This window comes from Gracilinanus agilis, chromosome 5 (assembly GCF_016433145.1).
Source record: "Gracilinanus agilis isolate LMUSP501 chromosome 5, AgileGrace, whole genome shotgun sequence".
Lineage (NCBI taxonomy): Eukaryota > Metazoa > Chordata > Mammalia > Didelphimorphia > Didelphidae > Gracilinanus > Gracilinanus agilis.
In genome coordinates, this window is record NC_058134.1 from 104,969,110 (window position 1) to 104,994,017 (window position 24,908).

The window sequence follows — 24,908 nt, forward strand, 5'->3', positions numbered from 1 at the left end:
AGAGACTCAGCATAGTAGGTGGGAGAAAAGTCCTGGGACCTTCCTTCTTCCTTTTCCTTAAACCTAAGAATTCAGCCTTCTCTGTGTACCTTTTAAGTTGAATTGAGCAGGAGGATCCCCTGCCTCTGTCCTTTTGTTAGATTTGTCCCTTCGAAGCACTTTGCTTTTGATTGGTAAGGAAGGCTTTTCATAGAAGTTTGGACTTTTGCTGCTTCTCAATGGCCTTCTTGACTCTGCCCCTCATGGAATTCAACATTTTAATAATAAATGTTAAAAATTGTTTTTACATACAATCAGGGAAAAATAAAATATAAAAAATAAAAGTTTATTTTGAAAAGCACTGTTGTAAATCCATTGTGACAGGATGTCAGTGAGTCTTGTTTAGTGAAATTATATATACCATTTTACCCTGATAGAAAGACTAATACACTTAGAAGCTGTCCAAATGTATTGTGAAAATAGGATATCCTATAGCTTCTAATGAGAAGATCAACTTTATTTTTCTTTAGTTTGAGGTAATCATTCAAATTTTTACTATGTCCTTATTTCTTTTAAAACTTCATAATAGATAAGTAAATAAATCCTTCAAAAATATTGAATGAATAGTGATGAATAATATTTTATTGCTTTAAGTATTTGTGATTTCATCAACTTGGCCACTCTTTCAACCTCTTCATTCCCAAGTAGTTTCTTTCTATTCTGACTGATAACATTAATGGCTCAGAATCTTTCTGTCATAAGCCCCTCTAAACTTAGGCTGATTGTAGTAAAGAAGGCATGATGTCTGGCTCCAGGACAGTACACATACAGAGATAGGTACTGCAGTGTAGATAGTCTAGGGCAGTGATGGGCAAACTTTTTAAAGAAGGGGCCAAAGAAAGGAAATGTTCATATGTCATTCTATTTCTATGGCAACTCTTTCATAGTTTCATTGTATTCTATCCTACTCATTGTATTCGTCAGATTAGGAATAATGTCGCCTTGCTAGGTAGAACATTTCAGGGGGCCACATCTGGCCTGCAGGGCATAGTTTGCCCATTACTGCAGGGCATTGGCTTCTACTCTGGCTCTGCTTCTTATGACCCAGGTGACTTTGGGCAAGTGACTTAATCTCTCAGGTCCTCGTCTATAACATGAGAGAAATAGATCAGGTTTCTCTTGAGATGCTTTAGGAGCATCTACAACTGTGGTCCTGCCAGCCTGTGATCATTCCACTACTTGTGCTTCCCTGGCATGACCTTTGGGAACTCAGAAGCCTTCTCAGTGCCCTCGAATGAAGTGGCAAAGTAGAATTATAGAAAAAAGATTTTCATTGACAATATTTTTGAAATATTTTAAGAAGATTATTAGCTGTCGGAAGCAAAATGCTGAAAAAAAATTCATAGTTAAGGAACACAAAAATAAATAGGATGTTTGTTATTGACTTCTTTGTTTATATACCCTTAAAAAAGAAAATCTGTGTTCATAGTCTTTTTAATGTTCTTTATATATTTCAGTATTTTTTGTTGTTGTTTACTACATTTATAGAAAATATCATTGTAATTTACTCAATAGTTGAAGAACTGTGTTATATTTATTTTATATCCTGAAGCTAAGCTTAGAAAATAGTAAATAAACTTATTTGTAATAACTGCAGCTGACACACAATTAAATTCTTGCTTTCAAAATCCTAATTCATTTCATTGCTTATTTTTCTGAATAACAGTGTTTATAGAAATGACTTCAGAAAGAGGAAAGCTTGATTTCAAGTTCTCCTTAATATATATTGACTTTAGGACCCTGGGAAAGTCACTTAACTTCTCAATGTCCAAAATGTCTTTTAGAGAACATGTAAATTGTAGAATAATTTTCAGTCTGCATTAATAGAGGAGGTTTCTTCACTGAGCTTCTTTTCCTGAAATTTTTATCCAAAAATTTTAAGTCTCAGGTTTTAGGAAAATTACACAACAGACACCATTATCCAATGCTCTAATATATTAGCATGGTGGAAGTGTGTAGTCCTGTGATTTTATTAGTGTAGGAAACTTATGGTAAAGAAACATCCTCTGCTAATGAATATATAGCCACTTTACAACTTAATAAATTCCTGGATGAAATTCTTTGCCTTTATCATTACTCCTTTCCTTGCAGACACCTAGTTCTTTTTTTAAAAAAAGATATTAAATTTTTTCCAGTCATGTGTAAAAACAATTTTAATAGTAAAAACCTTTTTTTTATAATTCTAAATTCTCTCCCTCCCTTACTCTCCTCCCCAGTGATTGTGAAGGCAAGCAATTTGAAATGAGTTATACATTTGTAGTTATGGAAAATATATTTCCTTATTAGTCATTTTGTGAAAGAAAATCCACACCCCCCAAAAAAGAATCAACCTAAGAAAAAGTTAAAATAAAATCTTTCTTTAATTTACATTCAGACTGTATCTTTTCTTTCTCTGAAGGTAGTTAACATTTTTCATCATAAGCACTTAAGAATTATCTTGAACTATTGTATTTCTGAGAATGGCTAAGTCATTTAGAGTTAATCATCACATAATATTGCTGTTACTATGTACAATGTTCTCCTGGTTCTGCTTACTTTGCTTTGCATCAGTTCAAGTGAATCTTTCTAGGTTTTTTCTGAAAACATCCCCTTCATCATTTCTTAAAGCACAATAGTATTCCATTACAATCATATATGAAAAATTGTTCAACAGTTTACTTATTGATTCAACTTCCAATTCTTTGCCATCACAAAAGATATTCTTGTAAGCATTTTGGTTAAAGTCTTTTTCCTTTGATCTCTGTGGGAAACAGATCTAGTAATGGTATTGCTGGGTTAAAGGGTATGCATGGTGTTATAGCCCTTGGGACATAGTTCGAAATTGATCTCCAGAATAGTTAGGTCAGTTCACAACTCCAGCATGCATCAGTGTCCCAATTTTCCAATATCTTCTCCAACATTTGTCATTTTCTTTTTCTGTTATATTAAGCAGCCTGATCAATGTGAGGTGCTACCTTAATTGCTTTAATTGACATTTCTCTAATCAATACTGATTTACATCATTTTTATATGACTATCAAGAGATTTTATTTCTTCATTTGAATACTGCCTGTTCAGATTTTTGAACCATTTCTCAATGGGGAATTAATAATATTCTTATAAATTTCACTCTGTTTTATTATATATTTGAGAAATGAGGCCTTTTATCAGAGAAATTTGCTGTAAAATTTATTTCACAGTTATGATTACTAATTATATTTTTCTCCTGCCCATTTTCCCCTGTTTTTTTCTACTCTTTCCTTTCAACCTGTTTATCCTCAAAAGTATTTTGTTTCTGACCACCACCTTCCCCCAAAATACCCTCCCTTTTAGGTGAACATAGAATAGTATACCTGTCAGATCTATGGGAAAGGGAAGATTTTAAAACCAAGCAAGATTTAAAACAAAGCAAAATGTAAAATAAATAATTTTGTCCAGCCATACCATTGTTGGGTTTGTACCCCAAAGAGATCATAGATAAACAGACTTGTACGAAAATATTTATAGCTGCGCTTTTTGTGGTGGTAAAAAACTGGAAAAGGAGGATATGTCCTTCAATTGGGGAATGGCTGAACAAATTGTGGTATATGCTGGTGATGGCATACTATTGTGCTAAAAGGAATAATAAACTGGAGGAGTTCCAGGTGAACTGGAAAGACCTCCAAGAACTGATGCAGAGTGAAAGGAGCAGAGCCAGAAGAACATTGTACACAGAGATTGATACACTGTGGTTAAATAGAATGTAATGGACTTCTGTACCAGCAACAATGCAATGACACAAGACAGCTCTAAGGGATTTATGGTAAAGAATGCTACCCACATTCAGAGGAAGGACTGCAGGAGAGGAAACATAGAAGATAAGCAATTGCTTGAACGCATGGGTTGGGGTGGACATGATTGGGGATGTGGACTTGAAACTACCACACCAATCCAACTATCAACAATTTGGAAATAGGTCTTGATTGATGACACATGTTACAACCAGTGGAAATGCGCGTCAGCCATGGGTGGGAGGAAAGCGGGGGGTGAAGGGGAAAGTAGGGTCATGAAGCATGTAAACATGTTAAAAATGAATGTTAAAAAATGTTTAAAAAAAAGAAAATAAAAATTGGATTCTAATGCGTAAAAAAAAATAATTTTGATCATATTAAATTAAAACATTTTTATACAAACAAAAACAATGCAACCAAAATCAGAAGGGAAACAACAAACTGGGAAAAATCTTTATAACAAAAAATTCTGACAGAGGTCTAATTACTCAAATATACAAGGAGCTAAATCAATTCTATAAAAAAATCAAGCCATTCCCCAATTGATAAATGGGCAAGGTACATGAATAGGCAATTTTCAGATAAAGAAATCAAAACTATCAATAAGCACATGAGAAAGTGTTCTAGATCTCTAATGGTTAGAGAAATGCAAATCAAAACAACTCTGAAGTATCACCTCACACCTAGCAGATTGGCTAAAATGAAAGAAGGGGAGAGTAATGAATGTTGGAGGGGATGTGGCCAAATTGGGACCTTAATGCACTGCTGGTGGAGCTGGTTTGTGCCCCAAAGAGATCATAGATAAACAGACTTGTACAAAAATATTTATAGCCACATTTTTTGTGGTGGCAAATAACTGGAAAACGAGGGAAAGCCCTTCAATTGGGGAATGGCTGAACATATTGTGGTATCTGCTGGTGATGGAATACTATTGTGCTCAAAGGAATAATAAACTGGAGGAATTCCATGTGAACTGGAAAGACCTCCAGGAATTGATGCAGATCAATTCTTTCTCTCTCTCTCTCTCTCTCTCTCTCTCTCTCTCTCTCTCTCTCTCTCTCTACGTCTCTGTCTGTCTGTCTGTCTCTCTCTCGGTTGGGACTTTGGTGGGACACTCTCTTCAGCAGGAACTCTGGTGAAGACTCTTGGAGATCTTGGCCTCCTGTGTGTAGGATTCTTGTCATTTTGACTTAAGAAGTTAATTATTTCTTATAAATGGCAAACCACAATAATTTTTTTAATCCTTATATTTGCCAAACCCATTTTTAATGTTTATATTTTAAAATTCTTTGGAGTGAAATGTGGGAAAGCTTAGGCAAGTGCCTGCCTTTTCTCCACTATCTTGGCCCCACCCTTCCTAACTCTATTTTTCACTACAGATTATTCAACAGCATATAGAAGTATTCTTTAAATTATTTTTTGACATTTTTTAATTTTTATCTTTGCTGCTTCAGCATAGCCTTTCTTTTGTATATATACTATTATGATCGTTACATTTTAGCAAATGGCTAGAGATAAGAGTAACTTACACTTTTGATTATGACAAATTCTATTATATTTTATAATAACAACAATAAAAACTAAATCTATTAATATTTTCTTTTACTAACCTTTGTGCATGTAGGATGGGAGAAGTAATTATCAGAAATAAATAATTTTCTTGTTCACTCATCTGAGTATATCCTATTCCAAAATATTCACAATGCTCTCCAAAGTTTTAGACTTTTAAGAGTATAGATTGAAAGATAGTTAATAAATATGTGGTCAAGAGCGAAGTAATAAGGGCAAGTAGATGAATTAGTGGATTGAGAGCTAGGACTAGAGATAGTAGGTCATGGGTTCAAATCTGGTCTCAGACACTTCTAAGTTATATGACCCTGGGCAAATCACTTAACCCCTGTTGCCCAGCTTTTGCCATTCCTTGGCCTTGGAACAAATACACAACATTGCTTATAAGATGGAAGGTAAGGGTTTCAAAAAAGAGCAAAGTGATGTATAAAATATGGTGAAGGCTATCAGATTATTAATTTCATCTTCTCCCCACTCCCCTCATTTGGTGATGTCCCTATAATGCAGGACTAGTGGCAGCTCCTTCTCAGGCTGTTTTTAGCACTAAGTGTTGTGAATTTATTTCCTCTAAGATTTTATTTGCTCTGAATGTTTCCCAAAATCAATTGTAGAAATGCCCTTAAATGAAGAAATAATGATGAAAAAGGATGGGTTGCGATGGTCTCAAAGATAAAAAATGACCTACTGACTCAGCCAGGCCACATCTTGATTGATTTTTTTCCCTGCCTAGCTATAGCTGTGCATTTATTGGTATTCATAGTGCTTTTTTCTTCAAAGAGGTCAAGGTCTTTCAAAAAAGAGAGAAAATACTTTCCTGTGGTGACCTAGTAGGACCAATGTATTTCAGTCTTGATTTTTTTTTTCATGTCATGGGAAGCATCAGCTTAGTTTTCCATGACTTACAGAAAAGTATATAACTTGGTTTTTTATTCCCCACTTCTAGACATTATAACAATTATTAAATAACACTATATGGCTCAGGAAAAGAATGGAAAAAAGGATTCACTTTAATCTGCGTCTAGTTGAAATTATATCCAGAAAATAAAAACAAAATAAAACTGAAACAATAAGTCTAGAGGACCCTGTCCTTAATGTGTATTGTTCTTTTGACTGACTTCTAGTACTATTGTTTGTTTTAATTCCTGTTACTACTGGCTGCCTTCCAATGGCTCCCTGATGGCACTTACATCAAAAATGGAAATCTAAGGGCAGAGAAAGAATTTTGGAGATAGCCACAGTCCATAGTCTTGAACTTTTCTTGATTCTATAAAGTTCCTAGTAGTAAATGTTATTGATGGATCAGTATTACTTTGATAATATAAATTATTAGAATATAAGTTTCTTAAGGTCTTTTGTCTTTGCATTCCCAGTACTAGTATGGTCCCTGCTATTTTATAGGATTGATAGTTGATTGCTAATCAAGATTCAATAGGACTGTCACATTTAAGCATTGAGGCCCAAACTTTAATGGCTTTTAAAAAAAATCTCTAAATATGAGCATTTACCAGAAAATAGAGCTGCATAAGCCATTCTCCACATTTTCTCTTCTTGCTCATCTTCAATGTTGAGTTTTCTGTCTTCTCTAGATCCTGGCCCTAGCCCTAATTACTGATGCTTTTGAGGGAGAAGAAGCTAAGGAAAAGCTATATCGGATTATTTCACAAGCCTAAAACTACCACTTTTAACTTGACAACAGTAAATCCTGATGACTTTGGGAAGCCTGATGGAAATTTAAACGATTAAAAGCGCTGTCTTCACAATTCATTTGAGAACAGTGTATCAATAGAGACTCATGAAGGATTCTCGTCTAACCTCGAAAAATGATTCATTGTTTGACTTTCTGCAAGTTCCTCAACCTCTCTTCCCTTCTTACTTGCTCCTTGCTTTCCTCCAGCTCCCCTCACCCCTCCCCTGCCCCAAGCTTAGGGATATTATGTGGAATAAAAGAGATAATTTATGTGAAAGCACTCTGTGCTTCTCAGAAGATAGATGGCATCTACCTGTAATAACGTCATTACTCAGTTTATTGTTGTCCTTGTGATATATATGGAATTTAAAAATAAGACTGCACATGGCTTCAAACTTCAGAGCAAGAATTGTGCCAGTCAAGCAAAGAGGCAAGGGGAGAACAGGAAAAGAAAGCTTCTTGGCCTTCACACAGAACTGCAGGCAGTCCCTTTGACTGTTGAATTCCTAGATCATTTGGCCCTTCCTTAAAAGGGAGCAGTTCAGATCTTGGCCTCTGTACCTCCTCCTAAAACATCAGTAGTCTTTTCTTTTCTTTCCTTTTTTTTTAAACACTCTGCAACAAGGGAAAATAGATAAGCCCATGGCTTTAAGATAACTCAGGAGGAGTTGGTACAGATATTATATATATATAAGTTTTTGTCATGCCAGAGTTTGGGTCATTCTAGAATAGCCACCAAGGAAGTAACAGTGGCATTATTTCATTTACAGCCCTCTAAGTGTCCAGTCATATTCAGACCTGGTTGAGTAGAGATTCAAGTTTGTTATATATATGTATATATAAATTCTTCTCCTTTAGAGACTATGGCACCTAATCCATCCATGCCTGAACAGAAGCATGCTTTTATAGGTCCCTGGGCAAGGGTGAAGTTTATCTACTTACCAGAAATCTCAGTTTGATGGCTTACTTGGCAGATAAAATTTCATCATAATGCCCAGGATTAGAGATTTCGTTGGTACCGATGGCCCACTGAGGAAGGCAATCTGACCTTATGTGAAAGGCACCGTTTTAACTCCAAATTCCAGCATGGCCCAGGCACAGATAGGGCAGGCGCTCTAAAGAAGCCTCTATCTTGGGGACCAGTTATGAAAGTAATTGCAGGTATAATAGAACAATTGTCTGAGGTAGCTTCATGGGCTATAAAATGCCCCCCTATTTTTTTTTCTTGTATATAATCCTTTGGTTTGGAAGATCATAGGTGGTGTGTACTTGTCTTGGAAAATGATAATGGTTGGGATGATGATGATGATGATGATTAACAATAACAAGGGCATTTACTTTGTAATGAATTTATTTACTTTGTGAATAAACATCATGGCTGTTTGCCTGTTTTCTGGTAGAGCTCAGGCCTGAACTAAAGAAGATCTTGGATGAGTCACTTAGCTCTGTCTCATTTTCCTCAGCTGTAAAATTGGGATAATAATAAGGGGTTTTTGGGAGAATCAAATAAGATAATTATTATAAAGCATTTAACACAGTGCCTGGCACAAAGTAAGAGCTATATAAATATGAATTTATTATTACTGTTGTTTTTATATTGCTTCAATGCATACTGGAAAGGACATTGTACCATTAGTATGTCAATGAGCACCCATGAACACTTCAGCTAAAAGGCTTATTCTATGTCTCATAGAAGATAAAAGTGGAATAGTTAATATCATTTTTTTTGCTCTAGATTGTAAAAATAATTATAGTGTTTCTGATTATCACATGTACTCACTGGTTTTATATGTAAATGTTTTATACCTCCCACCTTGGCAAGATATAGTACCACTAAACTTAAAACAAATGAGCAAAAAAGGAAAACTGAAATGTGAACAGACATTATTTCATTCATCAGCTCAGCCAAGACACTATAGATAAAATTAATATTCTTTTTGTTGTTGTGGCTCTTGTGTGCTATCATTTTTATAGGATAAAATAAGGTTTAGGTAGGTGAAACTGAAGACTTGCTTTGTGGTAGTGATTCCAGATAGTTTTGTTTGTATGAAAATTAGTGGTAAGTATAGTGATGCCTTAAATGGCTAATGAGAGCATCTTTTAAGTTTTTGTCATGCCAGAGTTTGGGTCATTCTAGAATAGCCACCAAGGAAGTAACAGTGGCATTATTTCATTTACAGCCCTCTAAGTGTCCAGTCATATTCAGACCTGGTTGAGTAGAGATTCAAGTTTGTTATAGAGGTTGCATAGCAATTAGGAATATATCTTTAGGGCTACAGTCATGTGAAACTTTCTATTATTGGTTTTGGGGAACCATACTAAAAGATGGAGAAAGGACGACTTTTGGAAGAAGAGGTCCAGATAGCCAAGACTTCCTAACTATAGGAGCAAAAGAAAGGGAATGCCTTTTAAAAAGATTTTAGAATATCCTTTTTTTTTATCACTATTGCTATCCTGACCTTTACACATAGTTAGCTGAGAGTAAAAAAAAGAAACAACAATCTTTTTAACAAGAATAGTTGAGAAAAATAAATCCATGAGATGACTATGTCCAAACATGTTTACCTTTGTACCATTTCCCCCCATCAAGAGATGTGTAAAATCCTTTATTATATGTCTGTAGTTGGTCAGAGCTTTGATCGGACTTTTTATGTCTTTCAAAATCATTTTTCTTTATAATTTTGTCCTCGTATAAATTCTTCACATGGTCTTGCTCACTTTATTATGTGTCACTTCTTATTACCCAGGATTCTCTGAAATCATTGCTTTCATCATTCCTTACATTTATATAATCCAGTTGGTTCAGCCATTACACATTTATCTAAGAAGAATCTAAATCATCCTCATAGATTGTAGACACATTTCCCTTTTTTATCTCTCCTTCCAAGTTAGTGATTGTTTTGCTTATGACTATAAATTCCTCAGTGTTATTTTCATTCTAAACCTAATCCCACTCCCATTCCCGCTTGTTTCCCAGTTGAGTTTGATTTATTTCTACACCAAAGTATTTATATGTGTATATTCAACCCTATTCTTTCCTTTTCACAAAAGGCTTTTGTGGCCCATGGCCCCCACCCTTTTTGTCATATTTGTGTATGCATCCCAATTATAAGAAGCAATAAGTTCTACTTCCTTATTCCTCCTATTTACTCTATTGATTTCCTACTCTTACCTTCCCTTTTTTTCTCTCTGAAAGTCCTCAAAGCAATATCATCACAAAAGAGGAGGAAGGTAGCCTAGATATCATTTTAAAAGAAATCATAAAAGAAAACTGCCAAGACCTATTAGAATCAGACATCTACACAATAATAGGAGATAATCAACAAATATTTCTTGAAAAGAGTCCCTAAATAAAAATTCCCAGAGTGGGAGAAAAGGGGAGAGAGGTAGGGGAGAAGGCTATAGGGGTGGTAAGGAGAGAAGGGGATATCAGGGAGGAAGAAGGAAGGAGGGAAGGAAGGAAGTAGAGGAAAATAAAAGAGAAAATAAAAGAATTAATGCAAGCAATCAGAAAGAGTTTAAGTAACAATGAACCACTTTCTGGATTGTGCAAGATTTATCATCCTCCACTTGAAAGGACCCAAGAGCATGAATATTCCCAAAATGAAAGAAATAAACTTCAGTCAAGAACATCTTGCAACATAGTCAGCTAAACTCAGTATAGTCCTGTGAGGAGAAATAAACCCTTTAATGAAATAGATGGATAAAACTAAAACCAGGAGTTTACAACAGAAATAATCCATTTTTAGGAAAATGACGGAAAGGCATTAATTGGGTTGACACAATGTCTAATCATGACTGCAGAAGACCAATCTATGTTTAGATATTGATCATTTTCAGGTATAGTCCATGTGCTGGCTTGTTTTGATTATTTGCTATAAAATTTGTCTTTTGATAAGAGTGGGAATTGGAATAGTGATACAAAATTAAAAAAGAAAGGAAAGAGAAGAGTCAATCAAAAATGTAAAAAAACATAGAAGAAAGCAGAAGGAAATTCATAAGTGAACATAAATGAGTAGGGCAGTTTGTAACTATAACAATACAAATTCTCACTTTCATATACCACCCTTCCTTGTATATTTAATTAATTCTTTTTCTAGGTTCAAAATGAAAAAAATAAAAATAAAAGCTGCAGACTTTGTGCTCATGGCACATAAGATTTACATGAGGAAATAAAACTCATATGCATAAAAAGTTAACTAATGAAGCAAAGGCAGCTTATTTATAGTAGAATAAGCCCTGAGTTTGGAGTTAAGAATCTGATTCCTTTCTCAGACATTTGCTGACTTGGTGACCATGGCCAAGACAGTTCACCCATCACAGTTTCAGTTTCTTCAAGTATAAAGTGGTGGAATAATATCTATATGATCTACTTCTTAGGGATGTTGAGAGTAAAGCACCAGAAGAGAAGTGAACAAATTCATATTTTGAACATTGGCTGATCAATATAAATGTGATGGACTTCATGTTGGAAAGCAGTAAGAGATAAATTGAAGGTTTGTAAGAAAGGGAGGAAGATAGCATTTTAGGAAATGAAATTTGAATTTTTAGATTAATCTAATAGTCTGCATAATGGAGGCAGGCAAGCACATATTTTCCAACTGAAACATGAGTTAACCAATATGAACAGAAATGAAAGCAAAGTTATAGGAGACAAATTGGAGATTAGAAAATATAGAAACTCACATGCCAATTTGAATAGTTCAAACATTAAGATATTAATTGGAAGTAATTTTTGCTTTTAAGCAAGAGAAGCATTTTGGGAAACAAAACTGGCATTATTAAGCTAGTGTTAATGGCATATATAATGTATTAAAATGAGCTCTTCATCACCTGTATATAGTAGATACTTAATATTTATTTGTTGAACTTAACCAAATTTTGCAAAAACTTGCCCTTCTGATACTGTGGGCTAGGAAGCAAGTTGAGTTTGGAGAAGGAAGCAAGAGAAGTTGTGGAATGAGAACATGTGGAAGTGTGGTTGATATAACAGGCAGGGCATGCTCTGCACTCAACTGTTGTCATTAAATTTCTAAATTCAGTTTCCTCATCAAGAATTTGGAGCTCCATACAAAGACCTTGTCTTCATTTTGCTTGGTAATTAGCTGTTGTAAGAATCATTTTTAGCTTAAATGATTAAACTCTGGGGATGAGGGGATGAGGGAAGAATTTCTACAAGTCTTATTTGTTTGACATCCAGGTGTTGTACTTTTGCTTTTACAATACAAAGTATTTATCCCTTCTTTCCTGATACAACCTTTCTCAGGCATAACCTATTGGTTGTGAAATGAAATTCCAAATCGTCATATACTGGGAACCCCCAGGACAGTTTGCCAAGAACTAGCCCTATTCCTTGTTTTCTTTCACAGCAAATGCTATAAGATGAGGCTGACAATTTCTCCGATTACTCATTGTTCTTTGCAGCAGTCACTGAGGTTATATTTTACAGGCTTATTAAAACTTGCTCCACTATTACTGCTTTTGTCAGATCATTTGTTTTTACTCATACTAGAGTTCTTTTCTCTGCAGTCTTTGAAGGGTCCTCTGTCTTCAAATTAAAGCATCAAACTATCAGACCAGAGAATTTCATTATTCAGTTCAGGCCTCAGTGCAATGCAGGACAGATTTTTGAAAGTTAAAGGGAAGCTTTTTAATCATCTTGGCTACATTTTTCCCTGTGAGTTGCTTTGTTGGATTTGCTGTGGACGGTTTAGAAGGAGCTCTTAGAGAGGGACAGCTCTTAGCAAAACTGTGAAGACAGGTAGTTTATTTTTGGCACCCATTTACCTGAGTTTCTTTTTTGTAACTCATATTCCCCTCATCACATCATCCTTTAAAATCATCCATTTGTCCCTTAGTTAAATTTGACAAATGTATTCACTACATATTAGAACTGCAACATATTACATGGCCCTCTCCATCCTTTGGGATATTTAAGGAGAGAATTGTTCATTTCTAACACAGAGAAGTGATCTAAAAAATGTGGAATTTCAGATATGAAATTAGTAAAGGGTATGTTTTCGAGTGGAGACTTTTCCTTCTTTCCTTGATATAACTCATGAACAGCCATCTTTTCTATTTACTAGAAAGACTTACAAGGTCATTCTAATTTGTATTCTTTCTTCCCCTTTTCCTACTTTTCTTTGTCTCTTTTCACTCTCGCTCCTCCCTTTCTCCTATACACATAGTCCTTGGTAACCTAGACCATTTTGCTGGGTAGAGATTCTGTTATCCTTCAGCACACTTCACAGAACAAAGTCTGTTTCAGCTAAATTTAGACTTTCACATCTGAAGAAATAATTCTGTCACTCAGACTGTTTCCCTGACCTCAGCCTATCAACCAGCAAACAGCGAAAAGACATGGTAGAGTTAAGAAAAAAGCTGCTCTGTAAAGCAATCACATGAGATAAAGGTATAAACAGGAACCAGAACAAAATATTGCCTCTTACTATGGTCAGTTTGCCTATTGCTCTTTTTTGAGAGGATTAACAGTTATCTCTGGCTTGTTTTGGGGATTGAAACAATCACATGTCTTGCTTTAAAGAAAACAAAATCTGAAAAAAGGTTTGTTTCACAAATTAGATTATATCTAATCCAAATGAAGTGGTAAACAAAATATAAGAAAACCAGACTAATTATTAAGTTACATCTTCACTCTGTATATTTGAGTTCTGTTCAACTGTTGGGTGGTAACTAGGGGGCCAGTCATTTAAAAAAATACATCTTTAAAGATGAATTTCCCCAATATAATACTTTATACTATGAAGAATGACAAGGAAGGTATTATTTTGGAGGTGTGGACAATAATTCAACCAGCATTTTACTTTTCTTCAATTGGTTGTAATAAAAATAATCTTGTTTTACATTAACATGTTTTAAAATTTATGAAGATTTTTTAGTTCATTATTTTTGGGGTAGTCAGGGTAGATATTAGTGCCTCCATTTCATGCATAAGGAAACAGAGGCTCAGGGGTGTACAGTGATTTATCAAAAGCAACATAACATCAGTTATGAAGCTGAGATTTGAATCTGAGTCATCTGACTCTGTATTCATCAATATTAATTGATTCTACATGTCTTTAATTTTTTTCTTTTATAGATTCTTAAAATTTTGCTTATAATAGAAACTCTAATGCTTAGCTAGGGCTCCAGTAGATAAGCCTGACCTGACCTTAAGTCAGGAAGACTCCTTTTTAGGATATTCAAATCTGGCCTCAGACATTTACTAGCTATGTGACCCTGAGCAAGTCACTTAGCCCTCTTTGCCTCAGTGTCCTCACCAATAAAAAGCTGGAGAAGGAAATGGCAAACCACTCTAGTATCTTTGCCAAGAAAACTCCATATGGGTCATAGAGTGAACTCAACTGAAAAATGAATGGACAGTAATAACGCATATGGTTTCTTTTTGCATGTACCAAAACCTGAATATTTCTTTGGGGGAAAAAGTGGCAATTAGTGATGATGAAAGCCTTTACAGGATGGTTTACATTGGTGCCGAATAAATGTGGTCATGTTTTCTTCCTATAAATTGCATATGCTTCTATCAAGGAAAGTCCCATCTATTGAAAAAAAAATTTAAGTGTTTGTTAAAGTAACCTTGATGTTTCAGCAAGGAAACAGAGATTGGGATGACGAGAAGAAGCAGAAGATGAAAATGGTGAACCTTGGCATCGTATAACAGGGAAAGGAATTCAAGTGAGCTGAGCTAATTATAAAAGTTGAAGAATCTTTTTGTGAGAAGAGTAAAAGTCTTTTCTTAGGGTTAGAAACTTCATCCAAAGATTCTGCAGGCTGTTTCCCCAAATTTTATTTATGATTAATTTGATATGTCATTTTTGAACTAGCAAAGTCAGGGAGAAAAAGAAGTCTATAATTTCAGCTAATTGCATCATACTAATTATAAAGAGGACACTGCCGTACATACTCCAATCTCTAGAGGGTTAGAAGCCACCCATGTGGAATCCTAAAAGTTCCTAAATTAGTTCAGTTACCAGAGGCAAATTCTGGGTCTATAAAAGTAATTGAAATATCTCTTTTCTATGCAAAAAAACCATTCAACCTCATATATTGCTTTCTGTTTTTTTTTTTTTTTTTTTTTTTTTTTTTTTGCTGGAATGAGCCCAGAGGTGGGAGGAGGTAGGAAAAAAAAACAGCAGATGATTTAAGTGTGTTCTGAAGTTTAAAGATCATGCTAAGAAATAAGTTCCTATCACAGAATTTCAGTGGGAAGGAGGAAAACAACATAAAAGGAAGCTTGAGAAGGATGAGGAATAGTCCAAAGAGCAGGAACTCAGCCCTGTTTGAGAATGTCTAGCATGGGTAGTTTCTCAAATGGAGTTTCAAATTTAGAACTCACAAACTGGAAGAAGAGAGAGGAGGCTGTAGGGGTAGAGATAGAGAAGTAGTCCTTGGAGTCATACACTTAGCAAGATTTGACCCTTGACTTTATCTTTATTTTACAAACAAGGAAACTAAAGCTCGTAGAGGAAAATTGCCACTTGGGAATTTATTGGTTCTAGTTATTTTGGAATGGGAGTGGGGTCCAGAGCCAAAATGCCAGAAAACTGAAAGAGACTCATCTAATTTCTACCAAATTTCCCTTGAAAAAGCAATGATGTAACACCTCAAATGAAATTCTGGAGCAGCATAATCCACAGAAAGCCAAAGTGAAATAATTTTTAGTCCTAAACAAACTTAGAAACCCTGGCAGGAGGGATGTAGTGCTTTGGGGTACAGGTGGAGATCAGTGCACCATGGCAGGCCCCATAGAGACAGCAGGACTTGGGTGCAATTGAAGCATCAGTCAAGGCTTCTGGAACTCTCACGTCAGATGGCAAAAGAAGTTGGACAATGCTCAGAAGGAGATTACACAGATCCTTCAGCTGACTCTAGATGCCAGCTTGTCAACACTGCCCATCATATGCAGAACCAGGTCAAAGTCCTGAGGCTCAGTCACAGGGTGACAAGATGGAAGCACACACTGGCACCTGGCACCATGAGGGTGCAAGAGACCCTGGTCAGAATTCCAAGAGGTTAAAGAATGCTTGGGATTACTTACAAACCAGAGCATAGTCCAGAGAGTATTAAATATACCCCTCCTTATATCATATCAATATGGAAGAACTGAAAGCAAATAGATCCCCAGTGCCAGCTTTGAAGTCAGCTGCCCTGTGAATCTGAAGCTTGGAACAGTGCTCCCTTCACCACATTACAGAGCTGAACTGTAATAGTTTTTAAATTAAAAGGAAATAAAAAGTCAGAAAGATGAATAACCAACCAAAAAAAAAAAACACCACAAAAAGTTATTTTAATGACTGTAGACTCAAATTCAGAAGACAACCAACTCAATACTGTTACATCCAAAGCCTCTAAGAAAAATATTAATTTCTCTCAAGCCCTGAAAGAATTTTAAAAATCAAGAGAGGTAGAAAAATTGGGAAAGAAATGAGAGTGATACTTTGAAGAGTGAATCAAACTCTTTGTCTATCAATCAGCAACTTTTTAAGTTAATCAATCAAAAACTTAAGTACCCCTACTTAATACTTTGCCAATCACTAAGTATAAGAGTTCACAAGTCACTTGCTAGAGTGGATGACAACTCCAGAGGGCCACTGTCTATCCCTTGTGCAGTGCTAGGCAAATCAGAAGACTGCAATTGGATCCTGTAAAGTGGGGGAGCGACAGGAAGTGATGTCAAGAAAACTGCTTTAAAAAGACCAGCTCAAGGATTCAGTCATTCACACTACATCAGTGAGCTGGACTAGAGAAAGAGACTCTTTCTTTGGATCCTGCTATAAGGAGGGTAAATAGCACCCATCAAAATCAGCAAGCTGATCAACCCTCCCCCACCCCACCCACAATACCAGAGTCAGAGACTGCGGACCAGAGTTAGAGCAAGCAGGGGGCAAAATCTAGGTTCTTGGCAGCTAACTGGGACCACCAGGAGCTTGCCCCTGAGAGCAGCAAGACTTGAGACCCTAGGAGGCTAGAGCACAGACCTTGAACACAGGAGTGGAGCTGAGAGAGGCAGCAGACAGTGGAAGCAGCTCAGAAAGCTGAGACTGAGGGAAGAACCTCAGGTAGAGGAACAAGCTTGGGCCAATTTCTGGGCTCTGGGCAACTGACTAGGACCACGGGGGCTTGACCCTAAGAACAGCTAGAATAGAGACCCTAGGAGGCTGGGGAGCTCAGACCTTAGGCACAGGAGTGAAACCGAAAGGGGTTGCAAACAACAGAGGCCTAGCAGACAGTGGAAGTTAAGAGACTAAAAGTAGCCTCAGGCAAAAACTTCTCCTTAGCTCTATTCAGAGAGAGCCTGCCTGACTCACTCAGACTTCTGGCTAAGAAAGAAAAACCAGTATAATGATGACAAGCAAGGCCCAAGAAATAACCACCAAAAAGGCCAAGAAAAAAGCTCTAACACTTGATAACTTTTGCACAGAAAAAATCCAGAAAGTAGAGGAAGAGAAACAAGTAAAGACATACAAACCTACCTCCCCCCCGAAAAAAAAAGAAAATTGGTCTTGAAGAGATCAAATCTTAGATCATGAGAAATATGGCAGAGATCTGGCAAGAAAAGTGGGAAATAGTTCAAAAAGAAAGTAACAGTTTAAAAGGCAGAATTTCACAATTGGGAATTGAGGTTCAGAAATCAAATGAAATGATAAGCAAAATGAAGACCAGAAATGACCAGCGGGAAGCCATGAGGAGCCAGATAGACCAGATGGAAAAGGAAAACCAAAAGATTATAGCCAAAAGCAAGTCTTTAAAGACTAGAATTGGGCAAGTAGAAGCCAATGAACTCACAAGACAGCAAGAATTAATAAAGCAAAGTCAAAAGACTGACAAAATAGAAGGAAACATGAAATATCTCAATGAGAATGTGACAGATCAAGAAAACAGTTCTAGAAGAGATAACTTGAGAATTATTGGTCTTCCAGAAAAATCAGAGAGAAAGAGAAATCTAGATATCATACTACATGAAATTGTCCAAGAAAAAACTGCCCCAATGTCCTTGAACAAGAGGGTAAAATAGACATTTAAAGAGCCCATAAAACATCCTCTACACTAAATCCTCAGAAGGCAATCCCCCAGGAGTATAATTGCTAAATTCAAAAGCTTCTTAGTTAAGGAGAAAATATTACAAGAAGCCAGAAAGAGACAATTCAGATATCAAGGAACACTGATCAGGATTACACAGGATCTGGTAGCCTCTACACTACAAGAAATCATCAAGGAAATTACAAATTCCAGAACTCCAAGGTGAAGGAGAAAATATTATAAATAGTCAAAAAGAAACAATTCAGATATCATGGAGTCACAGTAGGGATAACATAAGACTTAGCAGCTTCTACATGAAAAGATTGTTGGGCTTAGAATATAATATTCCTAAAACAAATAAGTTGGGACTTCAACCAATAATCACTTATTCTGCAAAACTGACCATAATCCTTCAGGAAGAAAAATGGGTATTTAATGAAGTAGAGGACTTTCAAATATTCTTGATGAAAAAGACCAGAGCTGATTGGGAAATTTGACTCTCAAATATAAGACTCAAGGGAATCATAAAAAGGTAAATAGGAAAAAGAAGGTAAAAGACATTCAATAAGGTTAAAGTGTATGTATACCTACATTGGGAGGTTATTCTTGAAATACCAAGGAACTTTGTCATTATAAAGGCAATTAGGAGTATATATATAGTTGGATATAATGGGATGATATGAAAAAATTAAATCATGAGAAAGGGATGCATTGGAAGGAATACATTGGGAGGAGGGGGAATGGAAAATAGAATGGGGTAAATTATTGCATATAAAAGAAGTATGAAAGAGCATTAACAGGAAAGGGGAAGATGGAGGAGGAGAAGAGGAGAACATATGAACCTTACTCTCATCAGGATTGGCTCTATGAGGGAAGAACATCCACAATAATCAGTTAAGTGTAGAAAACTATTTTACTCTACAGGAAAGTAAATGGGGAATGGGATAAGAAAAGGCAGGTAGGCTGATAGAGAAGAGCACAAATTGGAGAAGGTTGAGGTTAGAACCTAAGCATAGGTAAATAGGATGGAAAGTAATACTCAATAATTATAATGGTACAAAAAATAATGTTTTTCAAGTCTTTTTTTTTTTAAACCCTTGTACTTCGGTGTATTGTCTCATAGGTGGAAGATTGGTAAGGGTGGGCAATGGGGGTTAAGTGACTTGCCCAGGGTCACACAGCTGGGAAGTGGCTGAGGCCGGGTTTGAACCTAGGACCTCCTGTCTCTAGGCCTGACTCTCACTCCACTGAGCTACCCAGCTGCCCCCCCCAAGTCTTTTTAATTAAAGGCCTCCCTTCTCAATTATATATTCAACTAATTTCTCTATGTAAGAATACAAGTCATTCCCCAACTGATAAATAGTAAAAGGATATGAATAGGCAGCTCTCAGTCAAAGTAATTAAAGCTGTCTATAGTCATTCAAAAATACTCTAAATTCAAATCTGACCTCAGACACTTCCCAGCCATGTGACCCTGGGCAAGTCACTTGACCCCCATTGTCTACCTTTACCACTCTTCCGCCTTGGAGTGTATTGACTCCAAGATGGAAGCTAAGGGTTTTTAAAAATATATATATTCTAAATCACTATTGATTAGAGAAATGCAAATCAAAACAACTGTCAGGGACCACCTTACATCTATCAGATTGGCTATTATGACAATACAGGAAAGTGACAAAACTTAGAGGGGATTATGGGAAAGGTGGAACGTGCATGCATTCTTGAGGGAGTTGTGAACTGATTCATTCAGGAGAGCGATTTGGACCTATGCCCAAAGGGTTAGGAAACAGAACATACCCTTTGACTTGGCAATAGCATTGCTAAATCAGTATCCCAAAGAAATAAAAAGACAGAAAAAGGAAGAATCTATATGTTCAAAATTATTTAAAGCAGTTCTTTTTAGGGGGCAAAGAATTGGAAAGTGTGGGGTTACTTATCATTTGGGGAATGGCTGAGTAAATTATATTATATATGACAAGCAAAAGGAACTCAGAAAAACCTGAAAAGACTTAAGTGAACTGAATAAGCAGAACTAGCAGAGCATTGTACAGTGACTGGAATCATTTGCAATCATCAACTGTGAATAACAGCTATTTTCAGCAATACAGTGATCTAAAACTATCCCAAAGGACTCATGATAATAAATGCCTTTGATTACCAGAGAAACAGAACTGAATCTGAATCCAGAGGAAAGCAAACTATTTTTACTTTCTTAATTTTTTTCTGTTTGAGTTTCCTTCTACAAAAAGATGAATATGGGAAATTTTTTTTACAGGATTGCACATGTAAAATCTATATGAGATTGCTTACCATCTAAGGAGGAGTGTGAGGTTGGCATGGATATGGAGGAAGGGAGAGAAGTTGAGACTCAGTATTCTTTGAAATATGCTAGAAATGGTTTTTACCTGTATTTTTGGAAAAATTAAATTATGTTTTTAGAGTCAGAGAGTAGGGTAGGTAGTTTTCTACATTGGGTTCACTACTGATAGTGCTAACATTATGGTTAAGATCTAGGATGCTGTTCTTCTAATTGCCAGTTTATTGCTTTTTCTACTTCATCACTGTGAGTTTTTTTTTTATTTCCTTTTATCATACAATAGTTCTATACCATATCTATATATCTATATTTAAATTTGTTTGTGTTAATAGATGGAGCTATTTACTCTATTACTAAAACAGAGCCCTAATCAAATAGGAAAATACTGTTTGGAAAAAACGAGTTGGCTTTAAATTCAACCTAATTGCTATTCTGGCTGCCTGATAGTTGCGGAATTCCTAATAATGTATATCCTCTGAGAGCTAAATTAATACTTGACTAGATGAGACTTTTTAATATACTTTATAAACTCTTGAATTGAGTGAATATTCCATTCTAAGACCTAGGTGTCCCCTGTGTTAAAAAACTAAAAAGAATAAGTCTAGCCTCATTGAATCCATATTAATTTCTTAATCACTTTTCCCCCCTCCCTTCCATCTCTTTTTCCTTTTCTTCCTTCTGTGCAGTTATTTTTTGAAATACTTCTAAAAAAAAAAAAAAGAAACACTTTTTACTGACTCTTGGTAAGCTCTAGTAGTTACTTCAAAAGTAAGGTAAATTCTTCTCTCCCACTGATCTCCTGATCAATGTAATTGATTTAATTTCATTTGTTCAATCAGCTTTTGTAATGCATACAGTCAGGAAAATGAAAAGTAATCAGTGGGCTTCTCTGGTCTGAGGAATTTGGTGACCTTTTGATTATTGATTGGTTATTCATCATGATATCTATTTCCAAAAGATGGTGATTGCTTGCCTCTTTTGAGGGCAGCAAATGTTTTGAAGTTGAGAATGATATTGGTAGTGATTTTGAACTCTTTCTTCCACAATAGTGTTTGCGGATTCTTTCTGAGAAGGCATTTTCCCCTTTGTGAAGGCCTTGAGGGCTAAGTCTAGAAGCAAGATTGGTGGCCTGAGAGTCTCCTTTTTCTAAGATGGGTGGTTTGGGGTTTTCTCCATGGGGTGTCAAGGGAAGGAAGTGATAGAGGTGGTAACAGTGGCCTTTCATAAAGATATGTCAGAATGTAGGAAAAAAGACACAACCTTGCAGAACTTGTGATCCTTATCAATGATAACACTAATCCTTTAATTAGCACTCTTGTTTTCTTTATTCAACCATTTCACATATCTCCATTTTATATAAGAATATTATAAAAGCATTAGTGGGCAGCTTACTTTTAAGGAATTTATATTGCCTCATAGTAATTCATCTGACCTGAATTCATTGACAATGACTAGTTGCCCTGATACAAAAGCAAAATAAGAATCTAATAAGAAAAAAATAATGATAATAATAAATCCTTTATTCCTTTTGCCTCCAAGAATTAAGATTTCTCTAGCTTAAAAATCTTCATTCATTACTGTTTAAAATAAATAGTTGATAATCTAATTTAAACACTGACTGTATTCATGACATCACCTCACATAAATCATCCGGTGAATTAAGAATTACAACATCTGCTTGTTTGATAAACACAATATGAGAAATATATACTAAAGATTCTGAAATTTTTTATGCAGATGGAAGGTAGATATTTTAATAGCAAATGTTTCTATAACAAAAGTAGTCCTCTATTTCTTATATAAATGACAAATGAATAGTTTTAAGGTGCTATGTATTTATTGGCAAGTCTCTAAGTATTGGATTTATAGATTCATTTTTGCCTTGCATAGGTGGACATGATTGTGACAATGGGTGGACTCGCAGGACGATTTGACCAGATCATGGCTTCTGTGGAGACCCTTTTTCATGCAACTACCATCACTCCAGTGCCTATTATCATCACACAAGCAGATTCCCTCATTTGCCTGCTTCAGCCAGTAAGTATGATGAAGGGTGACCCCTAAGCACAACATCTAAGCGTCTAATGCACTTCAAAATTGGACAATTAGGCCATTGGCTAAATTAGGGCAAAAAATCTACCTGACAAGCACATTGATGTCAGGAGAAAGTAGAGGACAAAGTGTGCTTCCTTGAGGCTTTTAAAATAATGGTCTCTAAGTCACTGAACATTAAACATAGAGATGAGAAGTTTCCTCTTTTCTTTCTTTCATTTGATTGCGCCCAGAACAAATTTCAAAACTTTTAATTAAATTTATAAAGAATTACATTTAGCAGCACTGCATTTTCAATAGCTCTTTGTGAGTGACACTTGGGAGAAATCTCAGCACAGGAAATGCAGAGCTTGACAAAGACTTCAACTAGAATTCTCATATATTATGAGTTCTGTCGTTCAATATAATTGGAAATCAGATTTGGTTTTGTGAGGGAATTATGGGGAAATCTTTTGGTCTTACAATTCAACTACTTATTAATTTCACTGTGCTATTAGAAATTCCTAAATGATGACATTGGAGAGATTTAATCCAAAATTCATGTAAATTATACATTAAATACGAATATGTAGAGGGGTAGCATGGTGTAATGGAACTGGAGCTACATAGGTGTCAAGAGGCCAAAGGTTCTGATCTCTATTATGGTGTTTTCTTGCTGTGTGATCCTGTGTAAGACAGTTTCTTATATTTTCTTCATCTGTAAAATGGGATTAGTCCCTCTCTTTCCTTCCTATGCTATTCTGATGCTTAATTTATAAACGCCTGCTCTCATCATGTCATCCAACCCAGTATCTAACAAAATTTTGATAGATGTTAGGAAATAGTTTGTTAGTTGATTTTTTAACCTTTTAAAATTTTCTTTTATCTTAATTTCATGAAATCTACTAATGATTAATTTAATTCTGCTCCTAGTGCTAAATATTATTGGTATTTCATTCATATGATATATATTAGCTAAACAATTATTAGAGAGGAGAAAAAAATTTAAATATAAAGTCAGGGGATTGGGGTTCAAGTCTTAGGTCTTCCAAATATCTAAACCTCTTTGGACCTCAATTTTCTTATTTTTAAAATAATACCTAGACTAGATGATCTCTGAGGTCTCCTCTAGCTTTAGACTATCATAATATAAATATTCTAGTTGTTATGTGGCTCTGTGGATAGAGCACCAGATCTGGTTTCAGATACTATCTAGCTATGTTGACCCTGGGTAAGTTACTTAACTACTATTTTTCTCAGTTTCTTTAACTGTAAAATGAGGTAGTAATATCATCTACTTCTCAAGAATCAAATTGAATAAGAATTGTAAATAGCTTAGAAGAGTGCCTGTCACATAGTAACACATAGTAACTCCAGAAAGAAAGCAATATCATGTCATAATGTATGAGAATATTATAAAACCAAAGTATCAGTCACCTGCATAGAGAACTTAGTATCTTGGATCATGTCTTGACACAGAATTCATGCTGGTATAGGTAGGTGAAACAGATTCGTAATCTGTTCTGTGCTTCATTTTGATGAGATCTCTTTTTCAGATAGACGGATGATAGTTTTATTGTGTTGGCCAATGATGAGATAGTAAAGAATTTAAAAAGCAAATAAAAAAGAACTATGAAATTCAAACTGATTACTATTTTCTTAAGTGATTACATCTGTATTACCAATATGGTTTATTAGAGGACCAAATCAACATGGGACAGAGTGATAGGGAGATTTTCTTTTTCTTATTGTTTCTTAAAATCACAAACACAGTAACCCTGTTGACAAATATGTTAGCAAGTAATCCTCTCAACAAATACAAATTAGCAAGACAAAATATGTAGTAATTCTAGATATTTCAATAAAGATCAAGAGTCTCTTTGATGTAATATCTAATTCATCAATACAAATTGCATCTGATCCTTACTTTCTCAATCTTTTTTTTCCCTCTAATCAACCAAAAGACAATTATTATATATCTACTGTACACCAGATATTGGGCTATGGAATTGAGGTTGCAAATCCAAAAATAAAATAGTCCCTGTCCTGAGAAGTCTTCCATTGTGTTAGAGAATGTATACAATTTGTGTTAAGTATATTAAAATATATATATACATAGATATAATTTTGGAGGATAGGTATTAGCAACTCTGAGAATTACAAAAGGTCTAATAAAGGAGGTGGTATTTGAATAAGAATAAAAGGAAACCAGTAATTTTAAGAGGAATAGAACAGGAGGGAATATGATCCAAGTCAGTGCAAAGACACAGAGGTGAGAAATGATATGTTGTGTATGAAAAACAGCAAGAAGGCTGGGTAAGTTAGCCCTAGTTAGGGCAAAGGGGAGTGATATATAAGAGAAAGGAGCCAGGTTTTAGATAGCATTAAAATGCCACCCTGGGAGCATGGGGCTTTCCTGAGCAGAGGAGTCACAGGGACAGATTTTGGTTTAGACAGTTCACTTCAGAATCACTGC

At 35.5% G+C, this 24,908-nt stretch overlaps 1 protein-coding gene across 3 annotated transcripts in view; it reads left to right on the plus strand.

The window, feature by feature from the left end:
- Window positions 1-24,908, plus strand: part of TPK1 (thiamin pyrophosphokinase 1) — a 504,980-nt gene that overhangs the window by 301,764 nt on the left and 178,308 nt on the right. For 2 of the 3 annotated variants that reach the window (XM_044679729.1, XM_044679728.1), the window contains one exon: window positions 22,292-22,438. The exons of the other annotated variant lie outside the window; for it this stretch is intronic. In XM_044679729.1, the coding sequence (XP_044535664.1) occupies window positions 22,292-22,438 (147 nt within the window). The remainder of the gene's footprint in view (window positions 1-22,291; window positions 22,439-24,908) is intronic. 3 annotated transcript variants of the gene reach the window in all.